The sequence below is a fragment of the Pan troglodytes genome, chromosome 7 (assembly GCF_028858775.2).
Source record: "Pan troglodytes isolate AG18354 chromosome 7, NHGRI_mPanTro3-v2.0_pri, whole genome shotgun sequence".
NCBI classification, from domain to species: domain Eukaryota; kingdom Metazoa; phylum Chordata; class Mammalia; order Primates; family Hominidae; genus Pan; species Pan troglodytes.
Window position 1 is genome coordinate 30,403,986 of NC_072405.2, and position 11,134 is coordinate 30,415,119.

The 11,134-nt window shown below is 50.3% G+C and overlaps 1 protein-coding gene across 21 annotated transcripts in view; it reads left to right on the forward strand.

Moving 5' to 3' along the window:
- DMTN (dematin actin binding protein) overlaps positions 1 to 8,099 on the forward strand; it is a 33,738-nt gene extending 25,639 nt beyond the window's left edge. For 19 of the 21 annotated variants that reach the window (XR_010159134.1, XR_010159148.1, XR_010159140.1 and 16 more), the window contains 5 exons: positions 5,754 to 5,818; positions 5,986 to 6,034; positions 6,192 to 6,444; positions 6,687 to 6,767; positions 6,924 to 8,099. Coding sequence is in view for 2 of the 21 variants with exons in the window: in XM_016958968.4 (XP_016814457.1) it covers positions 5,754 to 5,818; positions 5,986 to 6,034; positions 6,192 to 6,199; positions 6,379 to 6,444; positions 6,687 to 6,767; positions 6,924 to 7,037 (383 nt within the window). In the remaining 19 variants the exon portion in view is untranslated. The remainder of the gene's footprint in view (positions 1 to 5,753; positions 5,819 to 5,985; positions 6,035 to 6,191; positions 6,445 to 6,686; positions 6,768 to 6,923) is intronic. The other 2 variants (XM_016958968.4, NM_001280326.1) reach the window with 2 other exon arrangements.
- Positions 8,100 to 11,134: the final 3,035 nt, after the last annotated feature.

The window sequence follows — 11,134 nt, forward strand, 5'->3', positions numbered from 1 at the left end:
AGAAAAAGTGAGTGGGAGAGCGCATTGCAGACATTGGGAATGGTGTGGGAGCGAAATTGGGAACATGAAACATCTGGCTGGCTGAGCCTCCAGGAGTCTGGAATTACAGAGTACAGGGTACACTGTGGGGCAGTGGGCAGTGAGACCAAGAGATGGGGAGCGGGGCAGGCTTTGAATGGCGTAGCCCACTATCCAGCGCGCTACCCTGGACTTCCTCAGAGCTTGTCGGCTGGAGAGGAGAGGAAGACCTGAAAACCCAGCAATGAAAGCTGCAAAGCCTCTTAAAGCCTAAGAGGGGTCCCGGCACGGTGGCTCACACCTGTTGTCCTAGCACTTTGGGAGGCTGAGGCAGGCGGATCACAAGGTCAGGAGTTCAAGACCAGCCTGACCAATATGGTAAAACCCCGTCTCTCCTAAAAATACAAAAATTAGCCAGGCATGGTGGCGCATGTCTGTAATCCCAGCTACTCAGGAGGCTGAGGCAGGAGAATTGCTTGAACCCAGGAGGTGGAGGTTGCAGTGAGTCGAGATGGAGCCACTGCACTCCAGCCTAGGGAACAGAGTGAGACTCTGTCTCAAAAAAAAAAAAAGAAAAAAGAAAAAAGCCTAAGAGGAAACCACATAGTGTCACTTCTTCATTGTAGCTGCCAGAGCCAGTCACTGACCACCTAGACTCAAGGGGAGGGGAGCTAGACCCTCCCCCTCCCCCTCCCCCTTCTTCTTCTTCTTCTTTCTTCTTTTTTCTTTCTTCTTTCTCCTTCTTCTGGCAGGGTCTTGCTCTGTTGCCCAGGCTGGAGTGCAGTGGCACCATTTTGGCTGACTGCAACCTCTATCTTTTGGGCTTGAATGATCCTCCTGCCTCGGCCTCCTGAGTAGCTGGGATTACAGGTGCATGCCACCATGCCCAGCTAAATTTTTTTTTTTTTTTTTTTTTTTTTAGACAGAGTCTCACTGTCACCCAGGCTGGAGTGCAATGGTGTGATCTTGGCTCACTGCAACCACTGCCTCCCAGGTTCAAGCAGTTCTCCTGCCTCAGCCTCTCGAGTGCCTGGGACTACAGGCACACACCACCATGCCCAGCTAATTTTTGTATTTTTATTAGAGATGGGGTTTCGCCATGTTGGCCAGGCTGCTCTCAAATTCCTGACCTCAGGTGATCCACCTGCCTTGGCCTCCCAAAGTGCTGGGATTGCAGGCGTGAGCCGCTGCGCCCAGCCAAGACTCCACTTCTTGATGACAGGTACCACAAGGTCTCATTGCAGAAAGCATGAAAGATGGGAGGCAACAGTGCAGGCCATCTTTGGAAATAATCTACCACACTCTCCAATAGACTGGATAAGGGCTAAAAAACCATGTGGGTCCAGAGAAGAGGGAATGGATTTGAGAATATATAGACAATTGAATCCGCTGGATCGAATCCAGTGGCTGATTGGACGTGGGAGGTGCAAGAGAGAGAAGCTGAGGCTTTTGTCTTGGGTGCTGGGTGATGACCAACTTGGAACTGAGATAATAAGAGAGGCGGATTTTCAGGGAAAGATGAGAGACTGGTTTTGGACATGTGGGGTTTGAAGTGCCCCATGTACAGCACTGTGGGTGGAAGGTGCATCTGGCAGAGTTGGGAGCTTGAGGGTCTTCAGCTTGCTCATATGTGGCAGGAAAATGGTGAGGAGAAAGTAAGATTGTACAGAGAGAGAAGGGAAGGGTGCCTAGGGCTTCCATTAAAGGTCCAGTCGGGGCTCATGCCTGTAATCCCAGCACTTTGGAAGGCTGAGGTGAGAGGACTGCTTCAAGTCAGGAGTTCAAGATCAGTCTGGACAACGTAGTGAGACACTGTCTCTATAAAAAATAGAAAAATTAGTTGGGAGTGGTGGCATGTGCCTGTAGTCTCAGCTAGTTGGGTGGCTAAGATGGGAGCTATGATTGCGCCACTGCAGTCTAACCTGGGTGACAGAGTGGGATCTGTCTCTAATTGTATGTATATATGTATATATGTGTGTGTGTATATACATGTCACTATATATATATACACTATATATACAGTGACATATATACACATATATATAGTGACATATATACACATATATATACAGTGACATATATATATAGTGACATATATATACACACTATTTTGGGTGACACCTGGGTGTCCTATTTTTTCTTTTTTGGGTGACATATATATACACACACACACACATATACATATATATATATTAGAGGGCTGGTTTGAGGACTGGTTGAGATCGAGCCCCAGAATGTGTGGGAGGCTGGCCTTCAAAGGCCTCCCCTGTGGGATGGGAACTTGGATCCAGGGGCAGGCCAGATGAGAAGCCGAGGTTGTCTGCTGAGCGTTAGAGGGTGAGACTTGGTGAGAATGGCGAGGGTTTGGAACTGCTGTGGAGGGGAGGAGAAACGTGCGAGGCTTGGCCTTTGTAGTGATGCTCATCTACATTGTGTGGGCTGTATGTCCACAGCTGGGGGCAGGATGGGAGCTGTTGGGTTGACCCTGGGTTAGCGTTTTTAAGGATAGGTGCTGAGGGGCCAGGCTGCACCGTGGAGGAGCTGATAAAAGTAGTTGCTGTGCCCAGTCACAGAGCCGAAACTGAGAAGGTAGTGACAGAAGGTGGGAGGTGGGGGAGGTAGGAGGGGAATGAAGAAACTGGAGTTCTCCATGAGGTTGGTGGGCTGGGTGGTGGGGATGGAGCTGAGCCAAAGCCACAAAGTGAATGGTCCAAGCTCACAGTTTCTAGGCAGCGTGGTGCAGCTGATGACAAGATCCTGGGCATGGCTCTTTGAAAGGGTTATCTCATGTGGAGCAGAGGTGAAAACCACTGGAACTGGGGAATTCAAGGTTAACATGTGGTTAGGACATCTGAGTGTTCCCCAGAGCTCTCAGGATGCTGTCTCTGTGGGTGGGAAGAGCTACAGAGGTTTATTAGAGAATGTGGAATAAAGAGTTAAGGCCTAAAGAATGATGTGGAGAGAGGATGCGTGAAGGTTGGATTCAGTGTCAGTGTTCTGCCAGAATCTTCTGTTCAGCCCAGATTAGCTCTTTAACTTCCATTTTGGCCTCGTGAAGTTGAAATAGCCAGATGCCTACCTCTGGATCATCTTTGGCGTCCCTGAACTTGTGGGTGATTAATGATCACATGACTGCATAGGTTACTGTCATATTTAAACAACCTGAATTCTAGAATCATGAACAGGCATGTCATTCTGATTAAATGGTGACACTGGAATAGTCGCTCTGGAACACACGTAAGCATTTTATAATAGAAGTAATTTGGAGGGGAAAATCTTCGTGCAGGGTTTGAAGGTTGAAATTCTATCAGTTGGTTGAATAAATGTGTACTTATTATTGTAAGAGTGAAATGCTTCAATAGTGAATGGTGATTGTGAAAGCTATTTTCTAAATAAAAATAAGTGTTAGGGGTAAAAATGAGGTTTTGTTCTCAATAATCGAATGCTTCCAAGCAACAGATTTCATAAGAGTATTTTAAGAAGAGGCTGGGTGCAGTGGCTCACACCCGTAATCCCAGCACTTTGGGAGGCTGAGGCAGGTGGATCACCTGAAGTCAGGAGCTCAAGACCAGCGTGGCCAACATGGTGAAACCCTGTCTCTAACAAAAATACAAAAATTAGCTGGGCATGGTGGCGCGTGCCTGTAATCCCAGCTACTCAGGAGGCTGAGGCAGGAGAATCACCTGAGCCTGGGAGGCAGAGGTTGTGGTGAGCCAAGACTGTACCACTGCACTCCAGCCTGGGCAACAGAGTGAGACTCTGTATCAAAAAACAAAAAATATATATATACATATATACATATATATGTATATATGTGAATATATACATATATACGTATATTCATATATATGTATATATGTGAATATATACATATATACGTATATTCATATATATGTATATATGTGAATATATACATATATACGTATATTCATATATATGTATATATGTGAATATATACATATATTCATATATATGTATATATGTGAATATATACATATATATGTATATATTAAGATAGTTCCTCATAGTTTTGAATCTATGGAGGTTAACTATTTATACAAAAATGCTTGTGGAAACAGTTGGTATAAATGCCAGCCATTTCCAGCAATTGGAGGTGAAGGCATTTTGAGATCACCTCAAGCTAAGGATCTTAGGTACAAAGTTATTTCCAGGAAAACATATTACTGGAAACAAATTTTCCTGAATTATAATCTGTAGTACTTCAAAATTTAGAGATCCTATTAAATGTGCAAGTTGAGACTGAGGTCCAGTAATGCTGATGTGAAGTTGTTGACTGCTGGTACAATCCCCAGTGACAGTGCTGAGAACATGACTCTTTCTGTAGTATAATGTCAGACTGTTTTGTTTTTTTTTTTTAAATGGAGTCTCGCTCTGTCACCCAGGCTGGAGTGCAGTGGCATGATCTCCGCTTACTGCAAGGTCCGCCTCCCAGGTTCACGCCATTCTCCTGCCTCAGCCTCCCAAGTAGCTGGGACTACAGGTGCCTGCTACCATGCCCGGCTAATTTGTTTTGTATTTTTAGTCGAGACGGGGTTTCACCATGTTAGCCAGGATGGTCTTGATTTCTTGACCTCGTGATCCACCCACCTCGGCCTCCCAGAATGCTGGGATTACAGGTGTGAGCCACTGTGCCCAGCCTAATGTCAGACTTTTAAAATTGATTACTAGGCCAAGCATAGTGGCTCACACCTATAATCTCAGCACTTTGGGAAGCCAAGGTGGGAGGATTGCTTGAGCCCAGGAGTTCAAGACCAGCCTGGGTACCATAGTGAGGCCTGGTTTCTACAAAAAATAAAAATAAAAAAAAAAATAAAAAATAAAAAATAAATATATATTAGCTGGGTTTGATGGCGCATGCCCCTAGTCCCAGCTACTGAGGAGGCTGAGATGGGGAGAATCACTTGAGCCTGGGAGGTTGAGGCTACAGAAAGCTATAATCACACCACTGCACTTCAGCCTGGGTGACACACGGAGACCCCATCTCAAAAATAAATAAATAAACAAACAAACAAATATGAATACTAGCTGAGCAGGTGGCCCATGCCTGTAGCTCCAGTACTTGGGAGGCAAAGGCAGGAGGATCACTTAAGTCCAGGAGTTCAGGTTCAGCCTGGGCAACATAGTGAGACCCTATCTCTATTAAAAATTTTTGGCCGGGCACGGTGTATTTTTTAATAGAGACAGGGTTTCTCCATGTTGGTTAGGCTGGTCTTGAACTCCCAACCTCAGGTGATCTGTCCACCTTGGCCTCCCAAAGTGCTGGGATTACAGGCATGAGCCACCACGCCTGGCCAAAAAAAAAATTTTTTTTTTTTTAGATTTGATTACTAACATTGTTAATAAAATTATAATAATGTAATTATTGTGATTCGATTTTAGTTTTCTTTGTGTATCCCAGAGGTTCATTTTATGATGTGAGCCTTGGCTCTGGCTGACTCAATTTTCACATCAGGCATTGGGCCCAATTGTATATTTGGGCCACTTCTAGTTGGAGAGAAGAGGGATGGTGGTAGAGACAGCTGAGAACCACCAGCACTGTATTGCTTGCTGAAGGTGACCAGTAGGAGCTGGGAGCTAGCAGAAGCCCACCAGGTTCCCCCCAGCGTGATCCCTTCCTGCCCTGCCGCAGCTGTGGAAGGCCAGTGAGGTTGCTGTCTCAGGAAGGGCTGTCAGGGCCAAAGGGACTGAACCCAGGACCTTTTGCTGTCTTCCAGCCTTGCACCAGGGAACGTCTAAATCTTCCTCTCTCCCCGCCTATGGCAGGACCACCCTGAGCCGGGTAAGGTCTCAGGACCAGAGATATAGACTACGTGGGAGGAACGTGCATGTGGGGTACTGAGGGACTGAGCCACTTGGGCACCCTCAGGGAGCGGGGAGACCCCCAAAGTGAAGGGGACCAAAGGTGAATATCCCCAACTGCCTCTGATTCCTTTGTGTCCTTTCTAGCTACAGTCCACAGAGTTCAGCCCATCAGGGAGTGAGACTGGAAGCCCAGGTGAGAAGTGGGGCCTGGTGCCGGGGTCTGGAGAAGGGGCTTACACAGGTCCCTGGGCAGCCGGGGTCTGGGCTGTGGGCAGGGGTCTGGTGAGGTCAGGCGTGTTGGCCTGCTGACCTTGGAGCTGCATCTGACCCATGCCCCTTCTCTCCCGCAGGCCTGCAGGTGAGTGCCTCCTGGAGGGGAACAGGCAGAGCAGCAGAAGCTGGGTCCTGGCACCCGAAAGTGTCAGGGGAAGGGGGGTGTGGGGCCACAGAGTTGCCTGGTGAAGAAGAAGAAGCCGGGGTAAGGCTGGGAAGGTCTCCCTGCCCCGCTCTGGCTCACTGCGGCTTTGGTCTCCCCAGAACGGAGAGGGCCAGAGGGGGAGGATGGACCGGGGGAACTCCCTGCCCTGTGTGCTGGAGCAGAAGGTGAGGGGCAGGGGACACAAGCGCCTGTAGCGGGGCGGGAGGCTGGGGAGATGCCAGGCAAGTGGAATGTGCTGCGGGGTCTTCCTGGTGTTGAAGATGGGAGGGATGGCAGGGAAGTTGGGGGAGACAGAGGGCAAGATGGCATGAACCCCAGTGGCCTCTGCAGGTTGATGTGGGAGGCCTAGGGAGTCGAAGGACAGGACATTCTGTGAGCCTAAGATTGCCCCTCCCCCCACCCCCAGATCTATCCCTATGAAATGCTAGTGGTGACCAACAAGGGGCGAACCAAGCTGCCACCGGGGGTGGATCGGATGCGGCTTGAGGTAGGCAAGGAAGATGCCCTGGATGGGTGCAGGGCTGTCCACGGGCACTCTCCTGCCTGGGGGAAGATCTGGGGCCTCTTTGAGTGAGTGTCCCCTAGGTCACTGGGCACAGCCCCCTCCCCCCCCATGCTGAGCTGCCCCGATTCCCCCATGTAGAGGCATCTGTCTGCCGAGGACTTCTCAAGGGTATTTGCCATGTCCCCTGAAGAGTTTGGCAAGCTGGCTCTGTGGAAGCGGAATGAGCTCAAGAAGAAGGCCTCTCTCTTCTGATGGCCCTCACCTGCTCCAGGACGGCCCCCTTACCCCTGCTGCTTCAGGGTTTTTCCCCGGGGGGTTGGGAGGGGCAGGAGGTGGGGTGGAAATAGGGTGGGCTCCTTTCCTCAGGTAGAGTGGGGGGCCAAAACCTCTGCAGTCCCCAGCAGTGAGCTACGGACTTTCTTCCCCCTCACAAGGCTGGGGGCCTCCTGCTCTCGTCCCTGGCCCTCCCTGCACAGGGCAAAGCCAGTCTGGGCTCTGGCACACAGAGTTCATGTTTGCGCCCTCTCCCTGCCCCTCACCCCAGAGGGTGAGGAGGAATGAGGGGCATTGGTGGTTAGGCCGGTTGGCTGTCTTGAACAGCTGGAGGGAAGATGCAGGGGTGGGAAGCGGCCAGGCAGAAAGAGCTCCAGGCTCTTGTGTCACCCACCCAGCCCTCCCATACTCACTCCTGACAGCTTTCCTGCACTGCAGCCTCCTGCTCCTCTGACTCTAGTGGGAACAGGCCCCAGCTCAGCCTCCGGCAGGGAGGTCACCCCTCCACTTCAGCTTGCCCTGACCTCCGCTCGCAAACCCCGAGCTTCCAAGCCTTTTGCTCTAGCCCTGTGGCTTCCCCAGAAGCCTGGGCTTAGGGTGGAGATGCCGCCTACACACGATCCTGGCCCTCCACCTGCCTCCAGGCCACGAAATGGGAATTCCAGCACTAAGCCAGGCACCGGGCAGAAGCTGGGCCTTCCACCTCCCTTGGATGGGGTCAAGAGGCCAGGCCTGGCACATTTTGGAGTGTCCTGGCTACCAGCTCTCACCTACACCCACGCACCCCCCCACACACTATGCTCTCTCAAGAATGTAATTTATTGGGGCCCCCCCAGCTGCTTTCCTCACCTGCCCCTGCCCTACCTTACACCCCCAGCTTGACTTCTTTCCAGTCCACGTGTGTATATAATGATATCTATATTTTTGCCCAGGTCTGGGTATTGCTCCTGCCCAGACCCTGACATCCCTTTCCACTGTGTGTGTGACCATGCTGGGGGAGGGGGACTCTGCTTGGAATTAAAAGGTTGCATTGGGTCCCTACATCTGTCTTTTCCTTATGAGCCACCAGACCTGGGTGAACGAGACAAGCCATATCAGGCAGAGGGAAGCCCTGGGAGCAAGGGTTCCAATGCAGGGGCCGCCTAGGGCTGGAGGGCTGGAGACACAGCCCCGCAGTACTCTTTCCCCCAAGCCTGGGCCACAGAAGCAGGGGCTGTCTAGACAGGGGCCTGTCTGCCTCTCCTTCAGGGACTCTGTGATGGGGGCAGGAAGCCTTGTGTTTGGGACCAGAGGGAACTCACACCTCAGGGAGGAGCCTGGTAGAGAACTGGCTGGGAGGAAAGACTGCCCCAGCCCTCCACCAAATCCCAACGTGCTCGCCTTGGTAGCCAAGCTCAACATCGGACATGGTTGTCCCTCCCAAGGGGCAGGGTGCTCATGGTTCAATGGGGAGGCCAAACACAGAAAAGGTCAGCAGGATGTGAGTGTGTGGTGAGCTGATTGCCAAGAATCAGGCAGGGGAAACTAAGGAATGGAGAAATGGCAGTTGGAGGACGAGTCAAGTGGAGGCCAAGGGAGGAAGATGGGAATTTGGTCTTGGTTGACTTGGTAAGGCCTCCCAAGGGGAAAAGACAGGGAATTGAGTGTTGCGGGTGGGAGGTGGGAGAGGGGCTGCGGACTGACGGAAAGACCAGAAGGAGGACTGCCTGCAGGTGTGGGTGCTTACGTGGGGAGGGGCCAGCCCCACCTGGCTGGAGCAGAACCATGTGTGGGCACATGAAGAGGCGTGCAGTCAGAGGGACCAGGTGAGTTGGAGGGTGCGCAACTTGTGAACCTGAGACTGGAGCTGGGGCCTAGCCTGAGTACCCTGGTTGAGTTCCTAGCCCCTGTGGCTGAAATAAGCAAAGTGGATAAGAACCCCTCAAATGTGAACGATTATTTTACATTGTAGGAGTTCTGTTGCATCCACAACATCATTTTATCCCTTCAGCAAACCTATGAGGTCAACAGAACAGATCACTGTCATCTTCTTAGCAAATGAGAAAATGGTGGGACAGAGACAATTCCTCTGAAGCCCAGAGCTACAGGAAACCAATGAGTGGAGAGTGGTGACAGGATTCAGGTTTCTAGGACTTTCCTAATAGGTACTGTTGTCTGTGAAGGAGAAGCAGAGGAGGGAAGACTAGGAGGGGCAGAAAGAAATGGGCTCTGCACACATACCCAATACAAGGCATTCAGAAACTGCTGGGGGGCTTAACCCTGCTCTGAGCATGGGGAACACAGCAGTGACCAGGTTGACGTGCCCGTTGTCCAAAAAGAGCTCCCAGGCTGTTCGGGAAAATGTCAAGGTCATTGAACCCTAAGGGGTGCTGGAGACAGGGTTTGGGAACTGTATGTAGTACGGGCAGGTTTGACCCTAGGTCCTAAAGGATTTTCAATTCATGAGAATTTAGAGCATATATATGATGGGATATTACTCAGCCATAAAAAGGAACGAACTAATGGTATTCACAGCAACCTGGATGGCACTGGAGACTATTATTCTAAGTGAAGTAACTCAGGAGTGGAAAACCAAACATCATATGTTCTCACTCATAAGTGGGAGCTAAGCTATGAGGGCGCAAAGGCATAAGAACGTCACAATGGACCAGGCGCAGTGGCTTAACGCCTGTAATCCTAGCACTTTGGGAGGCCAAGGCGGGAGGATTGCCTAAGCTCAGAAGTTTGAGACCAGCCTGGGCAACATGGCGAAACCCCGTCTCTACTAAAAATACAAAAAATTAGCTGGGCATGGTGGCACACGCCTGTAATCCGAGCTACTCAGGAGGCTGAGGCATGAGAATCGCTTGAACCTGGGAGGCAGAGGTTGCAGTAGGCCGAGATCGTGCCACTGCACTCCAGCCTGGGCTACAGAGCAAGACTCTGTCACAAACAAACAAACAAACAAAAAACCCACGATGGACTCTGGGGACTCAGGGGGAAAGGGTGGGAAAGGGGCGAGGGATAAAAGACTACAAATTGGGTGCAGTGTATACCGCTCGGGTGATGGGTGCACCAAAATCTCACAAATCATCACTGAAGAACTTATTCATGTAACCAAACACCACCTGTTCTCCAATAACCTATGGAAAAAAAAAAAAAAAAGAAGGCTGGGCGCGGTGGCTCACCCCTGTAATCCCAGCACTCTGGGAGGCCAAGGCAGGTGGATCACCTGAGGTCAGGAGTTTGAGACCAGCCTGGCCAGCATGGTGAAAACCCATCTCTACTAAAATTAAAAAAAAAAAAAATTAGAGCAGCTCAGACTGGAGCTCTCTGTCCCTAAAACAAAGCCTTAGGAAGAGCCTCTCAGTGCCTCCTCCCCACAACACACACATAAATAAATAAAAAATGAAAAAATTAAAGCATGAGCAAATTATTTCACATTGAGAGTCATTGACTATATGGCTTTTTTTTTTTTTTTTTTTTGAGTCAGAGTTTCTCTCTTGTCACCCAGGCTGGAGTGCAATGGTGCAATGTCGACTCACTGCAACCTCCACCTCCTGAGTTCAAGCGATTCTCCTGCCTCAGCCTCCCAAATAGCTGGAACTACAGGTGCCCACCACCACGCCCGGCTAATTTTTTACATTTTTAGTAGAGATGGGGTTTCACCATGCTGGCCAGGCTGGTCTCAAACTCCTACCTCAGGTGATCTGTCTGCTTTGGCCTCCCAAAGTGCTGGGATTACAGGCATGAGCCACCGCACCCAGCCATATGGCCTTCTCCTTGAATCTGGCCTTCATGCCTTGCATGTTTAAAGCAGCTTACCCATGTTACTCGGGAGGCTGAGGCAGGAAGATCACCTGAGGTCAAGAGTTTGAGACCAGCCTGGGAAACATAGCAAGACCCCATCTAAAAAAAAAAAGAATACATAGGGGCTGGGCGTGGTGGCTCATGTCTGTAATCCCAGCATTTTGGGAGGTCAAGGTGGGCAGATCACGAGGTCAGGAGATCCAGACCATCTTGGCTAACACGGTGAAACCCTGTCTCTACTAAAAATACAAAAAATTAGCCGGGCGTGGTGGCGGGCACCTGTAGTC